At 39.1% G+C, this 26,655-nt stretch overlaps 1 protein-coding gene across 1 annotated transcript in view; it reads left to right on the top strand.

Moving 5' to 3' along the window:
• Window positions 1–26,655, top strand: part of LOC122817331 (cytochrome P450 2K4-like) — a 380,734-nt gene that overhangs the window by 146,689 nt on the left and 207,390 nt on the right. The window contains exons 3-4 of the mRNA XM_044090547.1: window positions 9,086–9,235; window positions 17,922–18,082. Of these exons, the coding sequence (XP_043946482.1) occupies window positions 9,086–9,235; window positions 17,922–18,082 (311 nt within the window). The remainder of the gene's footprint in view (window positions 1–9,085; window positions 9,236–17,921; window positions 18,083–26,655) is intronic.

The following is a 26,655-nucleotide window of genomic DNA, read 5'->3' as shown; positions in this document are numbered from 1 at the left end:
AGGTTCCTCCCTTTTCTGTAAACAAGTTGTGGACCATTTCCTAGTTTCTCCAGGACTTCTTGTTCTGTCAGAAACAGGTTCCAATTTCTCCTTAAAATACGTTCAATTTCCTTTGCCTCTAGACTACAATCCTGAGATCATCCCACTGATTTGCCAGGAAAAAAGTGGAACAGGCCAAAAATATGAGCCAAATATCTGGACATTCTAGGAAAACCTGTACAGTTAAGAGGCATGATTATGCATACAGCGTACTACCACTGCCAGAATTCGAACCATGGCTATGTCTGCTAAAAATACAACAATTTCTGTTTCATCAGAGTGAGCTATTGAGTCACCACTGTCTGTTCTTTCAGTGTTTTCTAAGTCTCTCTTGGTTTTACAATCTGACCTTGTAATTACAACAGTCTTATACAGACATTCCTGAACATATATTTTTATGTAGCACAGTGTGAGAAACAGTGGTTGACACAACAGTACTATTCTGATATCAGATGTTGGTGAATGCTACATGCTAGGCCATACAATACCAGAGTAAACACTATCAGTCCAGGATTTAAAACTTTATTGCCAGGCAGGTGCAGTTTTCTTATCTGACAGACCTGTGGGGGAATATTTTTGTTAACACTACCTGACTGTTTCTAAACATATTCCCAGATTTCTAGTTAATATTATCCACATACCTCTCAATCTCTTAATGCACACACTCTGGGCAAAGCTTGACAACTTCTTCTTCCGGCTTTTTTCCAGTTAGGGGTCGCCACAGCAGATCACCTGTCGGCTCATGATTGGCAGTGGAGTTTTACAGTTTTGAGTTGCCAGCCCAGCGTCCAACCTTCCACAGAAGTCACACACACACACACACACACACACACACACACACACACACACACACACACACACACACACACACACACACCTAGGGCCAATTTAGTGTGTCCACTCCACCTGCAGCATGTCTTTGGGATGTGGGAGGAAACCGGAGGAAACCCACACGACCACAGGGAGGACATGCAGACTCCGCACAGAAGGCACCCCAGCCACGGATCGAACCAGGGAACCTCTTGCTGTGAGGTGACAACGCTAACTGCTGCACCACCATGGCTGCCCTGGGCAAAGCTTGATAACATGGAGGTCAAATAGGGACATATTTTGAATATTGCTCTTACAAACCTGGAGAGTTGCTAGAGTAACAGGATTTGTTTTACTATACATTTTCTGATGGATTTGAGGTCTGAAAATAAAATGTATGTCATTATTTAGTGACTACAATTCTGAGATCATCCCAGTGATTCACCAGGGACACAGAGGAATAGGCCAGAAATATGAGCCAATTATCTGGACATTCTGCGAAAATCTGTACAATTGAGAGGTATGATTATGCATACAGCTTACTACCGTTCCCAGGATTCGAACCATGGCTGTGTGTGTGCTAAAAATGCAATAAATTGAGTTTCATCAGAGTGAGCTATTTAGAAACTGCTGTTTGGGCTTGCAGTGTTTTCTGTCTAATTCTCTCTTGGTTGTACAATCAGACCTTGTATTTACAACAGTCTTATGCAGACATTCCTAGACATATTTTTTTATGTAGCACAGTGTGGGTAACAGTGGTTAACACAACATTACTATTCAGAGACTGCAACACTAAATGCCATACAATATCAGAGTAAACACAACCAGTCCAAGATTTAGAACTTCATTGCTAGGCAGTTACAGTTTTATTGAAATATCGCCTATATGGGACCATTACTGTCATATTGTCTGGTGTACAACCCATACATAGTTTTTATACTGCCAGGTGACTTTCTACTACTTTATATTTATTTGGTATGACTACTACAAGCAGGATTGTAACTCACCAGCTTTTGCAGCCTACTGGGATGGGCTTCCTAATTCACAGCCCACTCAGCTGCAGCTGTAAAGGGAATAGTGAAATATTTAGCCATACCTATCTGTTACATACACAGGTTGGACTTTGGTAAACAGTTATTGATATGAATACTTACACACTCCTGGGACATCACCCCTCTGCCTTGCTTCTTGGACCCAGTCATCCAAGAGCTACCTCTTTCTCTGCTTCATGTTGGCATAGTGGTGCAGGACCTGTTCACCAATCCAAGGGATACCAGTGGCACTGGTGAGATCATGGGCGAGATGATCCCAGGCTTCCTCTTTATATAGGGAGCCCTGGTACTGGCCCTGCAGCAGTCTCTCATCATGGTTATTTACCATTAGTCCTACCATGACCTTAGATTCCTGTATTCCCCAGCGCTGTGCCCAGAAGTGCATGCCCTCGCCAACACTGCCATACTGCCTACAGTGGAAAGCTGCTACCAGTTATGAGCTGTATAAACCTGTACAGTCGAGAGGTATGATTATACCTGCGGGGTTTAAATATGGCCAATTTTCTGCCCTTTGCCGTGATTGGACAGTTTTCAATCTGCTGAGCTAAGCTAGGCTATGGGCAAACCTGCTTAGTTAAGGTCGGCAGTGCTTAAAGGGACAGGTTCAGCACTGCTTACCAATGGGAAAATTTTACCTGGGCTACTCATTGCTTAGCAGTCATATTTACACAATGCTTACACCTGGTAAGCAGAGATGTGCAATGCTTATGCTTATTTTTTATTTTATAGACTATCTGCTGTATGGTATTGTTTCATTATTCATTACATATTATAAATTTGTTTACTGTTGCTGACATCCCCCAATGCGCTTTCATTACATTTATTCATGTGTGACTATACTGTATGGGTCACTTGTGTTTATATGGGGGTTTCACAACTTTATTAAACTGACACCTCATATCTGGACCTACTACAGTACTCTGATTAACACATATATGTTATTTAGTAGCTAATTATAAAAAAAAATGTTTATGTACTGCTTTCACATGTAAAAATGCAAATTGGTAACAGTGGGGATTGAACCAGGAATGGCTGCTTATAAATGCTCTAATCACTACACTCTTGCAGTACTGCTTAAGTCGAATGTCTCTTGCTATTTAACTTCTTGTGCTGTTTAAGCTGGACTAAGCGTAGCTAAGCAACGGGCACACCCCTGTAGCTATGCTTAAACTTTACCACATTTATAAAAAAAAAATAATTATTGTGTTTTTTTATTTGTACCTTTCAGAATATCCCTGCTAATGCTAAACCTGTTATTCTATCAACTTTCTGCTTTGCGGGACGATTGTCCCTTGTGGCTTTGTCCACATTCCTTACTCTGGCAGGTTGGGAGGTGTGCACTATGTGCTTATGCTAAGTGTGTTATTCTATCAACTTTTGCCTTGGTAGGGATAATTGTCCCTTATGGCTTTGACCAGATTTCTTATCCTGATGTGTTGGGGTGTTACGAGCATTCTCGCTCATTTTAAATTGCTGATAGGCAATTCTGGAGTGCAGGGGGCATGTGTATTGTGAGAGCTCTGTTCTCAGATACACCCCCTGTGCTTGTACACAGAACCGTGTCTGTTTTAAAGCATGGCAGTGCGCCTTCATACATATGCATGGCATGCTGGTATGCTGCCGTGCTGAACAGGAATGGTCCCTGCCATGCAGGAATAACCGAGGGTAGATTTTGATAACAAAAACAATGAATATTCATATTCACTGGCTTATAAAATTCTGACAAAGACTAGCCAAGATAGAAATTTGGATATGTGGATAATACTGTGGATGCATGTTTAAGTCTTAAGGAACATCTTAGAGGGATAATCAGAAGATGTTGTGGCTTAATAAGTAACATCATGCTATGCCTGTCAAGTAGGGATGAAAAGGTTCTTATACCATTATTTAAGAAAGATGCATCTTCGAATAGCGTGGTTCTATAATTCCTACCAGGTGATGAAACTTGAATGCATACAACAAAATTTACTAGACTAGAGTTTTGTCATTTTTTTCCGTTGCTCTAGGTTACTGTTGGGGAGGGATATATATATATATATATATATATATATATATATATATATATATATATATATATATATATATATATATACACACACACACACACACACACACACACACACACACACACACACATACACACACACACACACACACACACACACACACACACACACACACACACACACACACACACACACACACACACACATATATATGCTTCATAAATAAAGCACAAGCAGCAGCACTGAGCATTATTTTTAAAACTCAATTTTTCTACTAGAAATAAAAATCTATTTGTCTCATTACCACAGCCTAGAGTTTTAGGTCAGGGCTCTAATTTCCATTCCAGGCTGGTAGGTTTGGATTATTCTGTCCTTGTGCATAACAAGAAACTTAACGTAAAAATAAAGTTTATGAGTCAGGTTTATCATTTAGAAAACTCTTAGATGGCCATAGTGGGTCCTGAGCTTGTAATGCATTGAACTTTACAAGTTGGATGCATAGCTGAGAAGTAGGACAGATTTACACATGTTTTTGCTGTAGGGGAGCCCATATGTGTCCACTTCTTTGAGGTATGCTAGCACTGCTAGCAATACATTATGAGTTAGCGGCACAATGACCACCCATGAAAGAGACAGTATAGATAAGTCAAATGTACTTGTGCATGTGTGTGTGTGTGTGTGTGTGTGTGTGTGTGTGTGTGTGTGTGTGTGTGTTTTTCAAGGTTAAGGCTAGGACTAAGAACTAGGTAAAGGTATAGATTTATCATGCCATGTGAGAGTTGGTTAATGTTAGGTGTGTGACTGAGAGTTTTGTCTAGAGCTGCTCTTAGGGGAAAGGTTTTTGGTAAGGTAATGTGTAGGGCTGGGGTGAGGGGCAGTAACAGGGTTAGGGCTAGCACACATAAGTAAGATGGTGTAGGAGAGGAATACCCACTGTCCATCCTTACTCATGTGTTCTAACCATAATCCTATCCCTGGCCCTAACTCCAGTCTTAAACATTACCTTACTAAAATCATTTTGCCTAATAGTATTGTCATTCAGACAAAGTATGTCTGAAGTTAGTATTAGATTTTTTTGTTAAATTGACCAATCACAAAAGGAAAGCATTTGTTTTTCTTTTACTATCAGTATAGTTTCAGGAATGGTTGTAATGTGTACTGATGTTTCTAAATATAATTGTTTTTACTATGAAATGTTGAACTCAAGACCATCGAAACAAAATTGATCACAGCAATGATTAAGAAACACAACCTACTGAAAGGAAAAAAACTCCACCAAAATAAAAAAAAAATTTGCAGGCAGGCAATGCCCCCTGCACCCTCTTTACAACTCATATATACCAACTCTAAGGTCACACAGCAATAGGGAAAGTGAAACATCCCCAGTTGCACTATAATGTGAACTTGCACAAGAGAACACTATCATTCCTGAAAAAACAACTATTCGATAAAGAGTATTGAGGTTCTGTCCTTCTGATAAACTCAACATTCGACATAAACTTCTCAAATGAAAGGATTAAAAGTTCCCGAGAAGCTGTCATGCAAAACAAGCCTTTATTCTTGACTTTAAAAATAATAATGTGGTTGGCACAACAGAGCTCTAGTTTTAAATATTATAAAGGTGTCCAAGGGTTCATAGGTAAGAACTAAGCTACCTGTCTTTGTGGACCATTATAAGCCTATCCAATTTCCTTGGTGAGAATCATACCCTGTACCCTTTGTTTATGAGGTAAATATCTTAATCTTTATGACAACCTCCAATTCAAATTTAAATTTTATACTAATATAACTGCCCTGAAGGGGCATTTTGAGCCTAGTCAATAATCCAATGTTAAATTCACCCCTCCCCCATTTATCTATTCATTGCCTTATTAGAATAAACTCAGTAGTATTCTTAAAAATATTTAAAAGAGTGAATGCTAACAGCAAACTAAAAGGTATCAAATGCAGAATGCATCTGCTGTTTAAACTGTTACTGAAAAATACGTGATGAACTTTAAAAGCACTCACTGACTGAAATTTCAGAAAACATGAGATAGATAAGAGAAAAGGTTAAACTGCTATATGGAACCGAGCTGCAAAAGATAAGATTTATTCATTGTGTAAGTTAAGGTGAAGTCGTGAGCATTAGATGAAGCAAAGGGAATCTGATGATAGCTGAGTTACATGGATGCAACTGCAAAATAATTTCTTATTCTAAGCATCAGAATGGAGCTCAAGCTACAACCATATACATATACATATGCATATACTTATACATATATTTGTGTGCATGCATAGAGTCATGAAACTAAGTTTCCTGATCCTAAGTATCAGTTGAACTACATTCCTACATATTCTATTTATCCTTTCTCTTTTTTGATTTTTTTTAAAGTTTGAATTACTGTTTCCTATGCATTTCAATGGGAAGTGGAAACTGCATAACATGTCTAAAGATTATAGTTTTATGTAACTTCTGTATTTTTTAATAAATAGGATGCCTCATTAGGTGTTTTCTTCTTTATGTTTGAGGTAATTTTTTTCTGTTTCTTTTAAATAGCATTTGGTGTTATTTTTCAGTACTTCATGGATGATTATGTTAAATTGCATGCCTACCTTTTTGATCAGTTAGTTGTGACTTGTGTTTTATTTTATGTATTTTCCCTTTTGTTTGGTTTGCTTGGATTTAAATATAACAATGCCCAATTCTGTTTAGGGTTTTAACTTTGGTGGACAGCGTGCGTGTGTGCGTGTGTGTCTGTGTGTGTGTGTGTGTGTGTGTGTGTGTGTGTGTGTGTGTGTGTGTGTGTGTGTGTGTGTGTGTGTGTGTGTATGTGTGTACATGTACAAGTGCATGACTGCATGTGTATGTGTTTATAGAGAGTGTAAACTTATTTTTTTCAAAATCAGACAGCTTTTTTTTCTGAACTGGTGGTGTGGACAGATTCAGAGTTGTGATAAATGTTTGATCTTGTGGGTAGAAAGATGACAAAATTATCAACACTTTAGGTCAGATACATATTTTATTACACCCTTCATTTGAGCCAATTGTAAGAATAAATAGAAACACAATCATCACCCATATGCATGCACAAACAAATGTGCACCCATACACATGCACACGCACACACACACACACACACACACACACACACACACACACACACACACACACACACACACACACACACATATCTCTAGCTATTTATCTATGTCTATCTATAATTCATTCACACACATTAAACTTGTGAAGATTCCTATTATACAGAATTTTGCATTTCCCAAACTGAGCAAATTAGTAATTTTTACTTACAAAATCAGCAAAATGCTGCAACTTCAAATTCCACAGTTGGTCCTTGAGGCTTGAATTTTGTAATGTCATACAGCTCCAACTTTTAACACAGGTAGATCAGTAAGACATCTAAATTCTTCAATATGAAGCACCACAATGTTATTCAAAGTCGCCCTAGTACATACACACACACACACACACACACACACACACACACACACACACACACACACACACACACACACACACACACACACACACATAACTCTAGCTATTTATCTATGTCTATCTATAATTCATAGATCGATAGGGAGACAGTAAACTCTCATCTAAACCTGCATTGTATCTGTACAAGTTTCACAGCAATTTAGTTATGACATTGATTGCACTGGTGAGAGATTTGATGACACAGTTCTGTGTAAGAGGGTGTAGCCTAAAACAGCCAAATCAGGAGATGGGTTCCTCTGTTGGAGGCTCATTGTGGGTTAGAGTAAGGGCTATGACGTAAGATTTTTGATTTCTAAAACTGGATGATCCAGTCAGGGACAGTTATGGATGTAGCCAAAGTCAAGTTCAGGTCAAGACTTTTGTTATGGAGCTGTCAGGAAGGTCCAACCAAGGCCTGTAGCTGCAACCTTCATTTAGTATCTTGCAGCAGAAAAGGCTTTGTGAAATGAACATGTATAGTGGAGTTACCTCTGTGGATTAACCTCTGTGGACTGTTAACCTTACATTGAGGTATTGTAATAGTGTACATAACTTCTGGAGTTCAGTATGGAAAGCAAAGTAGGCTATATTTTTGTTTGATTTTCATTTAATTCTTCAAATACATATAATTTTTTAACTGAGTTATTGAGACTTCAAATAAACACAGACACACGCATACACACACACACACACACACACACACACACACACACACACACACACACACACACACACACACACACACACACACATATATACATGTATAAATATACATACATAAGTGTATATATGGGTTTACCTTACCTCACCAAAAGTACCTTTCAATTAATCCAAGTTGGCCAACTCCACTTCTCCGAAATGCCATAAAATCAAAAGCATGGACTGCCAAAATCCTTTCCTTGTGAAAGGAGCCACTTGGCCATCATGGTGAACTTTTCCCTTTCTTCAGTGTAATGCAATCTCAGAGTTGGTATATTTAAGGAAGGAGGGTGTGGGGGCAAAGCCCCCCAGTTGGGTGGGTTTAGATTTAGTCCATTTATTTATTTTTTATGGTGGACAAGTGGTTCCTTTCACAGGAAAAGGATTTTGGTAATCTATGCTTTCAATTTAGTGGCATTTCGTAGAAGTGGAGTCGGCCAACATGGATTAGTTGAAATGTACTTTCAGTGATACAAGGTAGACCCATATATATATATATATATATATATATATATATATATATATATATATATATATATATATATATATAAATATATCACAACTACCAACAACCAAAAAAACAAGGTAAACACAGTGGATGTAAAGCTTGACCACAAAAGAAGGAGCCAGACACCAGGGTATTGTGAGCGCTTTCGTTCGATTTAATTAGAAACATACACACACACACACACACACACACACACACACACACACACACACACACACACACATATATATATATATATATATATATATATATATACACACACACACACACACACACACATATATATATATATATATATATATATATATATATATATATATATATATATATATACTGATAGGTAGATATAGATATAAATACCTGTTCCTTTGACAGAGCTTGATTGTTAAGGAAATAAAGCATGCAGAAAGAAGATGTTTGAATTTAAGATATTTTTTTCTGCAATGCAACAGAAATGTTACATAATAAGACATTTTGTCATTCTGATTACCAGGTCTTATTTTCAGCCATGGTGACGAGTGGAAAACAATGAGAAGGTTTGCTTTATCAACACTACGAGATTTTGGAATGGGAAAGACAACTATAGAGGACAGAATCCATAAAGAAGCTGAGATGCTGATTAAAGAAATTGAAGCACACAAAGGTCTGTGTTTAGAATTCTAGAAGCTTTTATCTGTGTGTGTGTGTGTGTGTGTGTGTGTGTGTGTGTGTGTGTGTGTGTGTGTGTGTATATATATATATATATATATATATAGACATATATAAAGAGAGAGAGAGAGAGACAGTTACAGATATATGGAAAGGTCTACATATCTGGGTATCCTATGTATTTATTTATTATTTATTTGTATTTGCTAACCAGGTACACTGGTCTGCAGATGTTTTTCAGTACAGCCTGACCCATATATGAAAATACAAAATGAAGATTTACAATGTAACATCAAACAATAATACAGGAGTAGAACAAGGTTTCTGAATAATATAAATAAAACAAGAAAACATAGGTACAATAAAGAAACTAAGGAAGTGAACAGCAAGTAATTACAATGTACTGATGTCAACAGTAAAGCAAATACAGGCATGAAGGGCAGTGCATACTGATAAATAACAATGATGTGGAGAAGCTAATAATGAGAAGCCACACATGCAGCTAGTGCAGAAGCAATGTCCATTACCACGGTCATTTAATAGGAAGGGATTTTACAGTAATAAACTGTATTTATTGCTGAGCTTCAAGGATTAATGAAATTTCATGAGAAGAAAAAAGAAAGGGAAGTGGAAATTACAAAGCGTGATTACAGCAGAGTTGGGAAATACAAAACAGATTTTAAATCTTATGTGCAAGAATTGGCATTGTGGAGAGCATTATGTTTAATAAGAGGCTCTCTTAGCGACTTCTTGAATTTTCTTTAAAGGTTCAGGAATACTGTTCCATATGTCAGGAACAATTTTAGTGAAAGCATGTCAAATTATCTTGAGTTTCCAAGAAAGATATATTGCAATCTGAAGAAATTGTTACTACTGGTCACTACCAAGTCACAGCTCTTATACTGTTTTACGTTTCCTTACCTGCAGCATACTTCTAAAAGCATGGTCCTCTTTGGTTAGATGTGTCAGGGGTACTTATCCAGCATATGTATTTATTTTCCACAAAGAAAAAGTCCTGCTGCCATAGCATTCCTGTTCTTTCTGCTTGGTCCAGACCATGATCTAGATAAGGAATTCTGATTAATTGTCTATATTATGGATTAGACTGTGCAGAAAGTCTGGAAACTTTGAAAAGAATGGAGTATATGGAAGGACTGCAGTGAAAATAAGAAGAAAAGAAGAACTTCATATCCAGTGACAGAATGAGGATCAACCACAGAATGCTGTGGTCTGGTTTCAAATAACAACGGACAGTTTAGATTGTATCAGGTAAGCTTTTTTCTTTTTTGTATTATCTTGGCATTCAAACAGATATTATAGCCAGTGCTGGTTTTGCAGGACTAATGTTTATTTGTGTGAAGCAAGTTGGAATACTTTATATTTTGTGTTTGTGTGAAACAGAGTGTAAATTAATTATTGTGACCATTATTAGTGTTTTTTTATTTTGTGACAGCCAATCATCTAGGGTACATACAATCATTTGAGTGGCAATAATTGATGTGTACTGGGATGGTCCCCACTGTCATTTGTTTAAATTAAATAGTCATTATTTTGGAGTAGTATGGCAATGTATTTGAGTACAATAATTGAATTCTTTAATGTGGTTGCTGAATGTGTGTTTGTATGAAATTGAGTTGAAATATATTAGTGTGGCCATTTTCTTATTTATTTTAACTATAGTTGGACATCAGAAGTGTACACACTTAAAATGCCTATAATTGCTGGGCATGATGTCTGTAGTTAAAATGACTGATGCTGCTGTTCATAAGTTAAACACTCATTTTTTTTCACTTTGTATAATTATTGTGTATTTTAGGAAGCAAATTGAATACATTACTGTGAATGGTTACTACATTTTTAGTGTGAAACAAGGCTGAAATACATTACTGTAATCATTCTATCTTATACTCAGACATTTGAGGTGTATATAGTCAACAAACTTACTATAACTATTAGGTATGGTGGAATGTCTGCAGATGAAATTTGACTGACCCTGGTGTCATTTACTCTAATTACATAGCCATTATTCTGGCTTTTTAAAACTAATATATAACTGAATGAAGTAAATTGGATCACTTTACTTTGTGTGATGCAAAGTGGAATACATTATTGTGTCCATTATTTTGTAATCATTATCAGACATCTGGAATGTACATAGTCAATAAGATGGCTATAGTAACTTGGTATGGGACTGTCTGTGAATGAAAGTGACTGACTCTGATTTTGTTTGCTCAGTTTAAACAGTTTATAATCTGGCTTTATAGGACTGGTGTGCATTTGTGTGATATATACTGGAATAATTTAATGTAGCTACTGTGTGTTTTTGTAAAGCAAATATAAAATACATTGCTGTGGCTATTTTTACCATAATCAGATATATGATGTGAGCACCATCACATAAGTGACCACAATTGTTGGGTACTGGGCAGTCTATGAATTAAAGTGATTTACCTCTGCTGTTGTTTGATTATAGTTATACAGTCATTGATCTGACTTGGCAGGACTGGTGTTGCACAATGTATTGTATTTGTTGAAATCTGTGTAAAATGGTCAATGCTATGTCTCATGTGTTTACATGGATGTGGATGGGTTTTGGAGTTGTTGCAGTGCATCTAGGTGTAACAAGCTGGCCATGATTGATTTCACTTCCCATTACAGCCAAACCTCAGTGCTGACCATACCAATTGGCTGTGATTACCAGTCTGGTCAGGATGGATGTGTGTGAAAGCAACTAATTGGCACAGTGGTGCTGTGCATAGCATTGCCATCTCACAGGAAAAATGTGTTCCCTTGTTGAGTTTTTCACTGTACACTGAACACACTTACACTTAATATACACAGACAAAATACAACATTGTATAATGTTACACATAAGCTAAGGAGCACAGTGAAATAATATACTGTGATATAATAGTGACAATTATAGGAGACATAGGTTTCATAGACATTTCAAGCTCTTTTAGTCTAAAAACCATGTGTACCTTGCCAATACTCACCCTTTCTCAACTAGGGAGAGGCCTGCTAATACCGAGGTAAACTTCAGAGCACATATCCATTTGTCTTTGTAGATTTAGTCAGAAATAAGGTATTTAAGCATATTTGTAACATGTAGACGAAGTCTATTCCCGAGAAAGGGAGATGCTTGATGATGAATCAATCTCTCATTCACATTCTTTTTATCTGCTGATGAAGGTTTAGATCTCTGTTTCTAGTATTAGCTGAGATGTTTGTCTTATTGAGATATCATAGGTAAAGGAAGACCAGATCTCATGGTGTAGTAAGCAAGGCACAGCTCCTTACCCTCAGGAGTTTATAAAAGACAGGCAACAGGAACAGGACTTCCAATCTCATCTAGTAACTAAGGCTTGTGATATCACAGATCTTTTTTTGTTTGGATGTATAATGGTTTTTCATGTTTGTTGATATGTCAAGGTAAATACATACCAAATGGAGCCTTACACTCTATAATGGGTGTGATAAATAATGAATAATAGGGAATTATTACCAGTTTTAATTTAGATGAATTAACATTTGCTATTAGATGTGCCAAGTAGAAGGATTTCTTGACTATTGCTCCCACATGATGATCAAAGGAGAGGGGAGCTATTGACCCAAGTGACTAGGTCTCTGACTACCTTAATATTTATTTTCCAAAAGAAGCAATACTACACTTTTAGCATTGAATTTAAGTGCATTACCATAAGGATGAAGAATGCAGACGTGATCAGGTTTTGACAATTATACCAAGTTTGCAATCATCTGCAAATTTGGTTAACCAGAGGTCCTGGTTGTAATTTTAAGACTGTAGAGGTAGATGCCAAATAGTATGAAACCCAGTACAGACCCATGGGGGACTCTACTGGTTTTCTTAGCAATATCTGAATAAGCACCTTTTACATGGACTGAGTGAGTTCTTTCAGCCAATCGATTATTCATTTTACCACTCAGGGATCTACATTTATGGATGTCCATTTCCTTACAATTTCAGCATGTGGTATGGTATAAAATGCTTTGACCAGATCAAAATAAGCTGTGTGCATAGCACAACCACAGTTGATAAGCTGCATAGCCTTATCAAGGAAATTAACATGACTTAAAAGGTATGATCTCCCTTTGATGAAGCCAAATTGTTGAGAGTCAAACCTAATCAGATTCTTAGTATCATAATTAATGAGATCAGTTATGGTATTTTCTATAGCTTTAGCGATCAAACTTGAAAGGCTGAATGGTCTGTAATTTAGTAGGTCCATGGTAGAGCCAGCCATATGGATGGGGCATAACCACAGTAGCATGCCAGGATTCAGGAACGTACCCTGTGGTCATGCTTAGGTTCAACAGTTTAAGGAGAGGTATGATAGCAGATTATATGATGCTGTTCTAAAGTCACACAGTTATGTTGCATGGACCCATGGAAAAGGTGCATTTTGTTTCTTGATAACACCTGTTCTTTAGTGATGATATAGGGTGTAAGGGATTTGTGATGAGTGGTATTGAAAAAAGTGTTTCATGTGGAACATTTACAGAGAACTTGCTTGCTAGTGTATTTGTTATATCACTTGGATCAGAATGAGATCTCTTTAAAGAAAAGTGCACTTTCAGTGTTGAGTGTTACTTCTTATTTTTCAGTTCTCTATTGTAATTCCACGATTTGTAAGTAAAAGCCTATAATTATATATATATATATATATATATATATATATATATATATATATATATATAATGTTAACAAGTGTAGGCAAACAACACATTTTGGACATCTCTGTTTTCCTCTAAAGTTGTTTTTTACAAGAGGACTAACTCATCTGCAAACACTCATGGGGTCAAGACACCACACCCATGAACTTGTATATACTAACTTAGAGATCAACATACTTCAGAAAAAAGGAATATCCTGAGAAACAGCAATCTCAGACTTATTAAATGTCAGGCTGCTTTTTCAGTCATTCAGTCTTACTATGCCAGGATTCATGAGTCTTCAAATATAAAACAATTACCTAGTTTTCTAACATAGCCAAATAAGAATCTGTAGTTATCCTTTATTTCAGAATCTCATCTCCAATGCAGGTTTGCTTTATTGGCCATATAGTGTTTTCAATTTCTTGAGAAGATTTGTAACTTTGCTATACAGTTTAAGGAGGTTTTTTTGCTATAAAGTTTGTTTGTGTAGGCTAACCACCAGGGGAGGAGTTGTTTTTAATTCCCCATTGTATCTGACTCTTGTTGTGACAGCTAGATCTATGCATTTGTCTAAATGAGCATAAATCTCATTAATGAAGTTGGTTGGTGCATTGGGTTCAACAGTAATGATGCCATGGATACATTTAGACATTTCATTATACAATTGTGTAAGGTTTGCCTTTTGAAGCCCTTAAATATGTAGACATTGGTAACAGGAGACATGGTGGTTTGAGAGTAAATGCTGCTAGTTTCTGGTTTGACTTAACTAGAGAAAGCAAACTAGGGAAGCAGATATACACAATATCAGTGAATACCAGATCCTCTAGTGGGTTCTCATCACTGTTTGATCCATGGAATTTCTATTTATCAAATTTAAAGATCTCTGGGCATTCCCTTCTTTACAGTATAGGTGCTCCAGTCTATGGCTGAGTAAGTAAAGTCACCCGGGATTATCGAATTATTGCTTATTTGAATTTCTTCTAAAACTTCCAGGAATCTAACATGACCATCTAGAGACATGAAGGGATTCTGCAATATGCTATAAGGTTGTTGCTTGTCTTGAATATGGTAAACTGAAATGTAGCACCTCAGTCTGAGAGTCTCTGGTTATCTGCGTGGATGAGATACTTGCCAAGGATGGAAGTGTCACTGCAGTTTCTACCTGACCAGAAGATGTGGTAGGGACAAAACCCAGGTATAGAAAGAGTGCTTTCTTTAAGTCTCTGCAACTATGCATAGAAGGACATGCTCCAGATACAGGAGGACCCCCAAGTTGGAGCAGTTTGTTATTGAAATTCTGGTATTGAAAAGAGCCTTGCTAATGTGGTCTAATTTAGTGTTAGGTAAATTTGCTAAGTTTGTATTTTCAGGTTGGTATATCCATTAGTTGAATCAGCAAGTGATATGATTAATGCAAGCAACAGTTGGGCATTGCACATTCTGAAACCATTCAGAAAGTCATATCACATTGCAGAAAGTATATCACCTTCTGAAAACAGATTCAGTACTTTTTACTAATTTATTTTTTTTGAGGGATGAGGTTTAAAAAAGAGGAGTGATTGAGCTGAGGTTAAGGGAGATTAAGTAAGGGTTATGGTACAGTCAAAGAAACTTAGAAGTAGTAACTAAGGACTTGCAAGGGCAGCCAACAGGGATTTGAGAAGTTGTATTCAAAAATGTTATTAATCTAGTATACAGCAAACAGAAATTATCCCCACATCAAATATCATCCATACATAAATGCCTTAACATATTTACCACATTTTTGTCCACATTTGAACTATCAAATGCATGCAAATAATCAATTCAAATAAATTCAATTAAAACCAACCTGTCCCACTCCAATTGTAATAAATCAATTAAAAATAATTAAAAACATTACCTAATAATAAATATTTTCCTTGTCATTTAATTGGTTGGTTTTTGGTGGTTGGTTTTAACTAGATACAACTCCAGCTCAAAATCTTTTACTTAAGTGCCTTGTTTTCATATTATTGGTAACCGTTGGACACTTGCTCTCTGTATTTAAGTAGTAACTAAGGGTGTACAGTAGCGATAAATAAAAAGCAACTCGCTTTAATCCAGATACCTTGAATCATTTTATATCACTATATTTAGCAGTAGCAAGAACTACATTTTTTTTACTTTTTTTAACCTTTAACATGCATGGTAGGGTACTGAATCATTTATATTGTGTGTATTTATTTGAGGCCAGATGCTGTTGATGCTGCAGATTATACTTCTGAAAGGTTTTACCCTTAAGTAAACATGTGATAGGCCCTCTTTACCCTGGGCTAATAATCAAGTAGCCTCAATCCTCACCACTGATACAAGTGAGACACTGTTACTAAAACACAGATGGATTTACATAGTAATTTCAAATGCAGCTCTCTGCATCAAGCACAATTTCCTCCAAGAGCAGTTCCAAGTGACTGACAAACCCACAATGAAGTACTTGATTTTCTCACACACACACACACACACACACACACACACACACACACACACACACACACACACACACACAAAATGCTGGGAAAGGCTGACACAGATTTACTAGCTGTTCCCCCATTATGCCCAGACAATAAGGTAATGGTGCTGCCACCAGACAGTCACTGTCAGGCTCTTACAAGGGTATTCAGTTATACCGAGTAAAATGAATACTAACATAAATGGTAGAGTGCAGCCCAAGCAGCAAGGCTTTTTGCAGTGACCAAGGCATCACTAGAATAAGCACAAGTACTCTCAACATGTTAAAAGCAATCTCTAAAAGACCAGCCACAATAAAAGGTGTAAAACATTTAATAATAAACAGTAAAATAGAAAACATGAGATTGTTAAATATTTAAGTGCAGTAAACATCAGAGTTTCAATCACAGGAAAAATAAAAATAACACAGCTGGGTAGATTCAAGCAGATGCAGAAAAACAATACTTAACTAATCTCACTGTAATTTCTGACTATCTAAAGAAGAACTGTCCCCTATCTAGCTTAATTAATACAGCAAGGCAAGATTAGATGCGGAGTTGCTTACTTCTGCAAGGCAAGGCGATAATCTTCCAACTTACACTGATCTAACTGAACTGACTGTGATAATTGTCATATATTTTTATATCAAGCTCCAAAGAAAGCAAAACAAGCTGATATGTGAGTTCCATCAACTCAGTGCTGGGTTATAGAATGACATCAAATTTGACCACATGACTCTGGTAGAGTACAGTCTCAGAGCTTTTCTAAGATATGTTGCAGTATTTGAAAATTATAGAATTCTTTGTTTAAACATAAATATTTAGTCAGTTATAATAGCACTGTTGATACATTTTTAACATAAGCATCTGTACAAGTCAGTGTGATAGTCAAATGACAGAAATTTACTTACAAAACTATTTACAGAACTTCAGCTAACTATGCTAGTATATGTTACGCATGCACTGCCCTATTCTCCCTGACACAGATGGCAATAACCCACATCATCCCAAAACAAATGTGTTTAACATTCAGTTCTGTAGATACTCCATGAAACAAAACATAATTGTGCTCAATGCTAGTCTGTGAACACAGTGATATTGTGTCCTTGTACATTTTTTGGGTGTTGGGTGATGAACAGGCTAATCATCAAGGATTACCTAGTGCATGACTGCTGCCATATGGAAAATAAGTAAATGTGTCAGTCTCCCATGGAGACATTAGAGGAGCTGTATATATGCTAGGGTGACCCAGTGGCACTGAACACAAACAATTGTAGAGGATCATGTAGTCTTGACAAAAATTAAATAAATAAACTTGTACTATTGTCTAAAATGCAGAAAAGAAATGGAGCAAGCTGTGGTTGGGCACATGCTCTTACTTACAAATTCTAGTCTAGTATTGATAAAGTATTTGAATGTGCCACTTTCCAAAATGTTTGTTAATCTTTATCTGTTGTGGAATGCATTCAGACTTTTTGCACAGTAGATACTAAGTAAAGGCCAAATAATTACATTTCTTTCTCTTTATTTGTCTAGGTCAGCCATTTTATGACAGGTGGCTAATGAACAGCTGTACTGGCAATGTGATCTGCTCTATAATTTTGGGGAAACGGTTTGATTATCACGATCCTATATTTGTCAAGTTAATACAAATAGTGAGTCAGAATGTGAAATTACTGGGCTGCCCTGCAGTGCAGGTAATGAAATTTTCAGTGATTTCTGCTACTCTAGTATATTTTCTTTAATGTGAAATTATGAAATTGTGTTGCGTGATTTTCTTATTAAAATTTTCACATACAGTACCAGTAATGCTTAGAATGTACTAAAATATTTTATTACTTCAAACTGGAAAAAGAATACCACTTAGAAGCATTTACTAAAGGTGAGCATGAAAAGAGTTTGCCTCACCTTGCATCACTGAATGTCACATCTGCAAGCAAAAGTACTTTGCCACGTTCCACTTTAATAAAGAAACCAAACACCAAAAGTCCTTTGACGACCATTATTAATTAAACATAAAGAAATAAATGCATCAAACTTTATTAAACATAACTTTCTTTTATTGCACATTGACAAACATTAAATGACCATCCATAATGGCAGCATAACACCACTCACCCTTGAGAAATAAGCAGTGTCCTCCATCTGCTTGCTTATTCTCACCTTTCAGGCAGCATTCAACCACTCACCTTCATTTTCCATCAAAACCAGCAGGTGCAAGCAGCATCCACACACTTGCTTCCACCACTCCAAGCTTCCTTCCTCCAGTTATACACCAGAGGAAGAATAGAAGAGGGGCAAGCTTGTCCCTCTTCTCTGCCCTTGAACCTCACCCCAATCAAACACCAAGAGCTTCCAGCACCAACAACTTCCATAATAAAAAAGGGTTAAGGATGTGTGGGCAGGAAAATCATGCCAAAATGTAGATCCCAACAAGGCAACTCCCCACCTCAAACACCCTAAAGACCCTCCCCTTTCCATATCTCACTTCCTCCCTTCCTCCTTCCACTATATAACCCTTACTTGCCCACTCTCTGCCTGTAAATCCTACCTTTCCTACCTAACCTTCCTTACCCCCACCTTCCCCTACTTTCTCAACTGCACCCTCCCTTCCCCCTAAAGATGTCCCATGACAAATTTGTCTGTTCCAAACATCATTTGTCACGTTCCAATTTAATAAAGAAACCAAACACCAAAAGACTTTGATAACCTTTATTGTTTAAACGTAAAGAAATAAATGCATCAAACTTTATTAAACATAACTTTCTTTCATTGCACATTGACAAACATTAAGTGACCACCCATAATGGCAGCATAACACCGCTCATCCTTGAGAAATAAGCAGCGTCCTCCATCTGCTCAGTTACTCACCCTTCAGGCAGCATTCAACCGTGCACCTTCATTTTCCATCCAAACCAACAGGTGCAAGCAGCATCCGCACACTCACTTTCACCACTCCAAACTTCCTTCCTCCAATTATACAGCAGAGGTGGAACAGAAGAGAGGCAAGCCTGTCCCTCTTCTCCGCCCACCAGCCTAACTCAGGCTGTTCCCCCTCACTCCCTCCAATCACTGGCCAACTCTTCCAAAAACAATACCAGATTTAAATTTAGATAAGTCAAGACCAAAATCACTAAGATGGACCCCATCTTCCTTGAACCATATAGGGTCCCTATCAGCAAACTCATTATGCCATATGGTCCTTACTCTCATCACCCTCAACTGCTTTGACAGCCTAAAGTTTACAAACTTCCCTGCCCTCTCAACTGCAGAAAACTTCCTAGCATCCCTCCAAGTCAAACAAGGAATAATCTCCAACCATACCAAACATAAGGTTGGATATAACTTCCTTAAAGCTAAAAAATCCTCCCTTATCTGATACACCAATTGATGCTTTAGTGTTATGCCCACATCATTACCCCCTAGGTGCACCAGCAAAATTCGAGGAATCCCCATTTGAGTCTGAATCCACTTAAGTCCTCTAACGCCATGCCATGTGACTTTCCAACCAAGCTGGTGTAACCCCAAGTCTGAACCATTACTCCTGACCGCAGCCCTCCTTGCTGCCCAATACACATACAAATGGCCTATGATGAAAATCCTTTTGCCTAAAAGAGAGAAAAAAGATTTTAATAATAGAATAACAAAATACCCTCACTTATCTAATATAAGCCAAAAAGGCATTGGAGGACCATCACCCCACCCTTTTAATGACTTTGCTCGAGCTAACCCCCTTGCCAAATCAGATACCCTGCCCATCCTACAAGAATGAGTGAAAAATGTCTCTGCATCTAGGCCCATACTACGAAAATCCTTTTCTATGACTAAAATCACATGTCCTCCTGTCAATGCCTCACTACCTACTAACTGAAAAACTAACTCCTGTGGTCTACCTTTATGGGCCATGAATGATCTCATTGCCAAGCCCCCAGACACATCCACTCCAACCTGTCTTCCTCCAAAGCTATTGGTGCCCCTTTTCCCACCTGATCTGTCTTAAATGACCTTAACCTAATATGAACTGCTCCGGGCAGCAACATAACATCATTTCACGCCAATGACCCCAGCAGCTCTGACACCCTAAATGCTCCAAAATACATCCATACACTCAGTGTTCCCCACAATGCATGATCCTCCAACTCCCCAAATATCCTACCCAAACCCCGTAGCAACACTTTTAAAATCCCCATTGTCACCAGCCAATGCCTATCCCTGTTCAAACCTTCCTTCCTGTCCCATCCTTTCAACACTCACCTGACTGTCCAGGATTAAGTAAAATCCTTCAGTTTTGCCATCTGAGCAAACACACTAATTGTCACCAAGTCCACTCTCAACTATTTCACCACCTTACCCTGTGCCCTAGCCTCAGCTAAATATTGCAACAGCAACTCTTCTGACCACACACATGCCTCCTAACAAACTGCCTAACAAACCTGTCACAGTCATGCAATGCCATACCATAAGTCTTCCTAATGGACACGGCCCAGGAGTGCTGAACCAACCTGCCAATCACTGCTGCGCAATCCACCACACCTCATCTGGCACCACCATGGGGTCCTCTGCTACCACTGGGGCCACCTGCCAAAACCTAGAAAATTGAAAATGAGACAAGCTGTCAGCAATCTCATTTTTCACCCCCAACACATGTACCCCTGTGAAAGAAAAATTAATCAACAAACTTTGGAGAACCACTTTATGCAATACTAACAATAAATGTTCAGACTTAGCCATCTTAGCCTCTAAAAGTCACAGAACTGCAATATTATCAGAATTAAAAACAACCCTCCTGCCCCTCAAACGTTCCTGCCATACCACCACTGCCTCCCAGATTGGCATCAGTTCCAGAAAGGTAACATTCCGCTTCCAGTCCTCTGGCCATGGCAGTGCAAACTACTGCCCTGCAAAAAATGCCCCCATACCCAGGCCCCCTGCCTCATCAGTGAACAGCTGTAAATCCCCTTGACCCATTGACCCACCCAATCTGACTGACAAAAGGTGACGTCATTAAACTGCTGCAAAAACTGCAGCCACAAAGTTAAACCTTCACACGTTAATTTTCCAGCTCTCACTCAGTCGTGCTTACTCTTTCCCCCTTTCAGGAGGAATGCCACCAACCTGCAAAATGTCTGCCCTGGATGAACTGCCCAACAGGAAAAATTCAATAACGCCAAAAGTTCCATAGCATCCATCACCCGCACTTTATCCCTAGCCTTCATCCAAACTATCTTCTCCTTTAGCCTAGCTACCTTCTCTCCCAGTAGGAGAAATAATCCTAGTCCTGCATCCATGGTCAACCCCAGAAATCTAATGCCTTCGCCAGGAGCTCCAGCTTATGAGTGGTCAATGGGACCCCCAACTCCACGCACATCCACAAAAACATAGCCAACGCCGCTCCCTCTTTCCCTTCATCCACTAGCAAAAAATCTAGCAAAGCTCTGTTTCTTCATCTGCTGATGCCATATCCAATGTAAAGCTGTGCTAAATCTTTCAAAAATGAAGCAAGCCACTGCACATCCCATTGGCATGGCTGTGTCAAATTAAAACTTATCCCCAACCACCATGCCCAACAATGGCCAATCCTTCTCACGCACTGGCAAAAGATGAAAGACAGACTTAGTGTCTACTTTCACCAACTATGGATCCTCAAAACCTGTGATGATGCAAACTGCATCATCCAATGACACGTAACTCACCTTAGCCTCCTCCACTGGGATGAAATCATTGACAGACTTCCCTTCAGGGTAAAATAAAGGGTGAATCAAACAAAATTCACCTGGTTTCTTTTTGGGAACCAACCCCAAGGGCGACACCTTAAAATGGATAAATGGGGGGCTATCAAATGGGCCCAGTAACCTGCTACCTGACACTCTTTCTTGATAAAAGCCTACAAAATACCCTCCTTCCCCCGCACTGACCTCAAATTTTTTCTCATATTGCCATCCACCACCAAGCTTGACTTAATCGGAAACCCCTTTGAAAAACCCTCAATTAAGTCCCATGCCACTGCCAGCTGCAGAAACCACAGCAGCATGTCCCACAGTACATGCATCTTAATAGGTGAATGTGTTCCCAAGCCTCCCCCTTGTCCCATGAAAGGGACCCCCTCTCTGACCATGAAAAGTACCCCTGCCGCGTACCCCTAACAACCCCATAGCTGGCCCACCCAATCCCCTCTGACCTACAAAGGATGATGCTTGACCTGCAAATGATAGGGTTTGACCCACCAATTGGCCTTCACACCTACTATAATGCACCGCTGGGTGCACACCCATGCAGTTTGAGCAGGCATGGGAGAATCTACATGCTGTCCAAGAACATCTCCTGGCATTGGAAGCCCAACATACTCCAACAGCCCCTTCTCCAGCCTTACTTCCTCTGCTGTCAACTCTGAAGCTCTCCATCAGAGTAGACAACCATATATCAGGGTGTCTTACCTCCCAACACACAGACCTATCGACCATTTTCCGCTTGTGAAATTTCTGATCATACCACAACCAAGCATTCCCAATCCATATCTTTAGTGCCTCCTGTATCATCAGAAAATAAGCCAATAGCAGAAGGACCATAGTGCTATCCCTCTCCAATCATGCCACCATGTAATAAACAAATCCCAACACCCAATTCTCCCACATTCTATGCCACAATTTCCCCACTCGCCTCTGACCAAGGGCAGCCAAGGCCACCAACAGGTCCTTCCCATTTGCTGTCTCAGCTTCCAGCAAGCGCTGGACACCATCTGCATCAATTAGCTCAAATATGTCCATGTACTCTCCTTTCAAATTTTTTCCTTCACCATAAGTGGTATGTGAGGAGTTAAAAATACTGCTGCACCCTCTTGTCCCAGTGACTGTGTAGCTATCCAATCTCCTGGTCGTGTCCCAAAGTCTGAATCTACCTCATCCAGACAGATGGCACTGTCCTCCTCTAAAGTCACAAAACTATTACCTATGACTGGACTATCCCCAGCACAAAACTGCTCCCTAAGGCCATAATCCTGTCCTGCTAATGTCTGCAGGCCCCCAGGGCCTCCCCTCAGATCCTCAAAAAATGTAGGTATACTGCTGACCCTGTCTCCCAATGTATCACCCTCTCCCTCTGCTACCCCTATTCCCGCATCACCCCCCCCCCACAGAGACTGTAGGACCATTACCTGGCAGAGTAGCAAGTATTGATTCCAGTGGTGAGACCTCTGCTGTCACATCCTCAGCTGGCAGTACCTGGTGTGCTCTCTTGCCTCTAGCTGCCTGGTTACCCTTCAATGTCTGCCATCTCTTACAAGTGTTGGGGCCTTGTGCCTGGCATCTCCCAGAAAAGGTCCTCCACCTGGGCCACAATGCTCGCCCACCTCTGCTGAAAAGCCTGGACATCAGTCATATTGCCTCCGGACACCTGAAATGAGATAAGATCAGTATAAGCAAATGGTAAGTAAGAGGCACAAAAAAAAAAAAGAAAAAAAAAAGAACACACACACCCTGACACCATGTCGCTTTAAGGAAGGGGATCCCCCTCCCCAGCTATTACCTTTCTCCCCCACCAATTACACAGAATGTCTTCATGAAGAATAAAACACCTCTGCCACATGTTGAACCCCAGACCCCTCTCCGATGCAACACAGGTTCTAGAGTATTAAGATTGTGACGCTGTACAACCCCTACAGAGCAAATAATTACCACTCTCAAGATGGTATGTTGAAGCTATTTAATCTTCTTGTATATGGGCACATACAAAGGTTTCCTACTTATCCACATGGTCTAGTCTCCACTCATAACCCCACTTTCTTCTAAATAGCATTCACTTTTTATCTTAAGGTTAAGCATCCTGCAAAACTTTTCTTTCCTTACAACTGCATTATCTTTGTTGTCACTTCATCCTTTCTTCTCTAACCACATGAGTCTAAAACTGTTAGATCTCTTTGATATCCTCAGAAATCTTCCTCTTCTCTGCCACTGTCAGTTTTGTTTTCCCTTGGATAATCTTTTGTTAATATTGACTAGTCTTAACAGGAATGGAGAACTGGGGAGAAGAATTTGGAAGCAGACAGGAGGGTTCAGGCATTATATGCCTCAACTGCATACCGTACAAAAGGGTTTAGTCTCTTTTTTTTTTTTATTATATGAAGAAGCTGTGACTGTGCATGCGCAGCAGCAGCCTTTACTCAGGGAACCTCATACCCATTTACAGAATCAACCCCCATCACTCCCTTTCAAATAGACCAGTCAGGCCAGCCTAGGAGCAATACTACAGTCTGGTTGCCCTCACAAATGACCACATGCAAGCTCTGACAGCTGCATGGAGTAACTTTTTTTTATGCTTAAGTATACTGAAGCTGCTACCATGCATGCATGGATGAAGCCATACATGAGGGACCCAATGCCTGTGAAAAAGAAGAAACAACAAAAAAAGAAAAAAAAATCAGTGCTACTCCTCTTGTATTCTGTGCTCAGTGTTTCATCCGCACCCTAACCAAGGAGTGACCATACATGGGAAGTCATGGTTATCCCCTCGAGCAGTTAACATGTCCCTTTATTTATTTATTTATTTATTTTGTATTTTTATTGAGAAACCACTACTGCATATGTGCAGGAACAGCGAACACCACCACTAGTCTGTTAACCAGGAAGGCAGCCTTAACCATAGCAGTACACGGCCACTGGAAGCCCAACAGGGAAAACTGAACAAGTTACTGCAACAATATAATCATCTTCCTTTCAATGCCCCCCCCCCCCCGGATCTGCAGAAAGCTCCTCCATCCCACAGGAACACTCTCACCCCACTGTAAACCACCAATGGAAAACGGCAAAGGAACCAACCCAGCACTTTGCTGCCAAAAACTCTCCAGCAGAAGACAACTGCATTCATCCCACCGGCAAGCCCTCCACAACAGGAACCAAGGTAACCAACTGCAAGACATTTCTTTTATTTTATTTTTTTTTAATCCTGCTACATTCAAAGTGTTACACAACTTGTGCACAGCCAGCAAATAGTGGGGGAAGGAATCAAACCACGTACCTTTGGTTGCAAAAAACAGTTAGCTAACAGTTCAAAGCCTCTATCTTGTGTGCTAACTGTACAGCAGCCCTGCCTAATCACCCACACCAACCAATCATCTTCTGTCACTCATGGCGACATCACAGCCAGCACATGCTCGCAGACAGCAGGCCCTCAGCAGTACCTTGGTCCTAAAACCCAGCCACCAAACTGTATAAAAAAAAATATATATATATATATGTATATATATATATATGTGTGTGTGTGTGTGTGTGTGTGTGTGTGTGTGTGTGTGTGTGTGTGTGTGTGTGTGTGTGTGTAAAACATCCAAACTCACCTCTCCTTCCTTGAGAATCCACCTAAGGCCTACCTTACTACCAGCAGCCAACCTCAGGTCATCTCGGTTGTGACCTGTGCTCAACAAAATCATGCCAAAATGTGGATCTCAACAAGGCAACTCCCCATCTCAAAAGCCCTAAAGACCCTCCCCTTTCCATACATCCCTTCCTCCTTCCACTAGTTCACCCTTTCTTGCCCACTCTCCCTGTAAAGCCTACCTTTCCTGCCTAACCTCCACCTTCCCTTACTTGCTCAACTACACTCTCCCTTCCTCCTAAAGATGTCCCATGACAAATTTGTCTGTTCCAAACATCATTTGTTATTGCAGTTCATCAAAGTACATGGAAGCATACACTGAAACACTCATATGAGAGTTATAATTATGACTGGTCCTCCAATCGTAGACAACCTGTTCTGTGTTTGAAAAGAGACTGGAAGAACATATAAATGAAAATTATTATTATAACTGGAGACTCAATTCTAATGTTTTGCAGTACATGCAGAGGTTTAGCTGTGCCTATGTGATGCTACCACTTTAAAAACATGAGGTTAGGCAGCAGAACAAGTGGTGTGACAGCTTTTAAAGCTGTAGGTTGATTACAGATATCCTTCACTTCTGACTGCTGTTTGTATAGCAGCTAAGAGCATGCTGAAAGTCTTTTAAAGCTGTTAGTTACTTTCTGATGCAGATCCTAGTAATTTTCATTTATGTGACACAGCAGGTTTGGATTTCTTTTGTAACAACTAGGTTTAAACATGGGAGCCTTACTTTAACCATGTAACGTTTTGACTCATGTTTAGAGTGCAGATAGAACACTTTGCACACTGCACAGTAATTACAGTCACTGGGCAGATTTACACTGCCTTGTTTTGGTCATTCACTACTCACAGTGGCAGTGCTGGCATCAGTGGACGTAGGCAGATACATCATGTGGTCCAAGTT

The sequence above is a fragment of the Protopterus annectens genome, chromosome 12.part0 (assembly GCF_019279795.1).
Source record: "Protopterus annectens isolate FY-2018-M chromosome 12.part0, PAN1.0, whole genome shotgun sequence".
Classification (NCBI taxonomy): domain Eukaryota; kingdom Metazoa; phylum Chordata; order Ceratodontiformes; family Protopteridae; genus Protopterus; species Protopterus annectens.
Note: the sequence above shows the minus strand (reverse complement) of the source record. Positions and strands in the feature narration are given on the sequence as shown.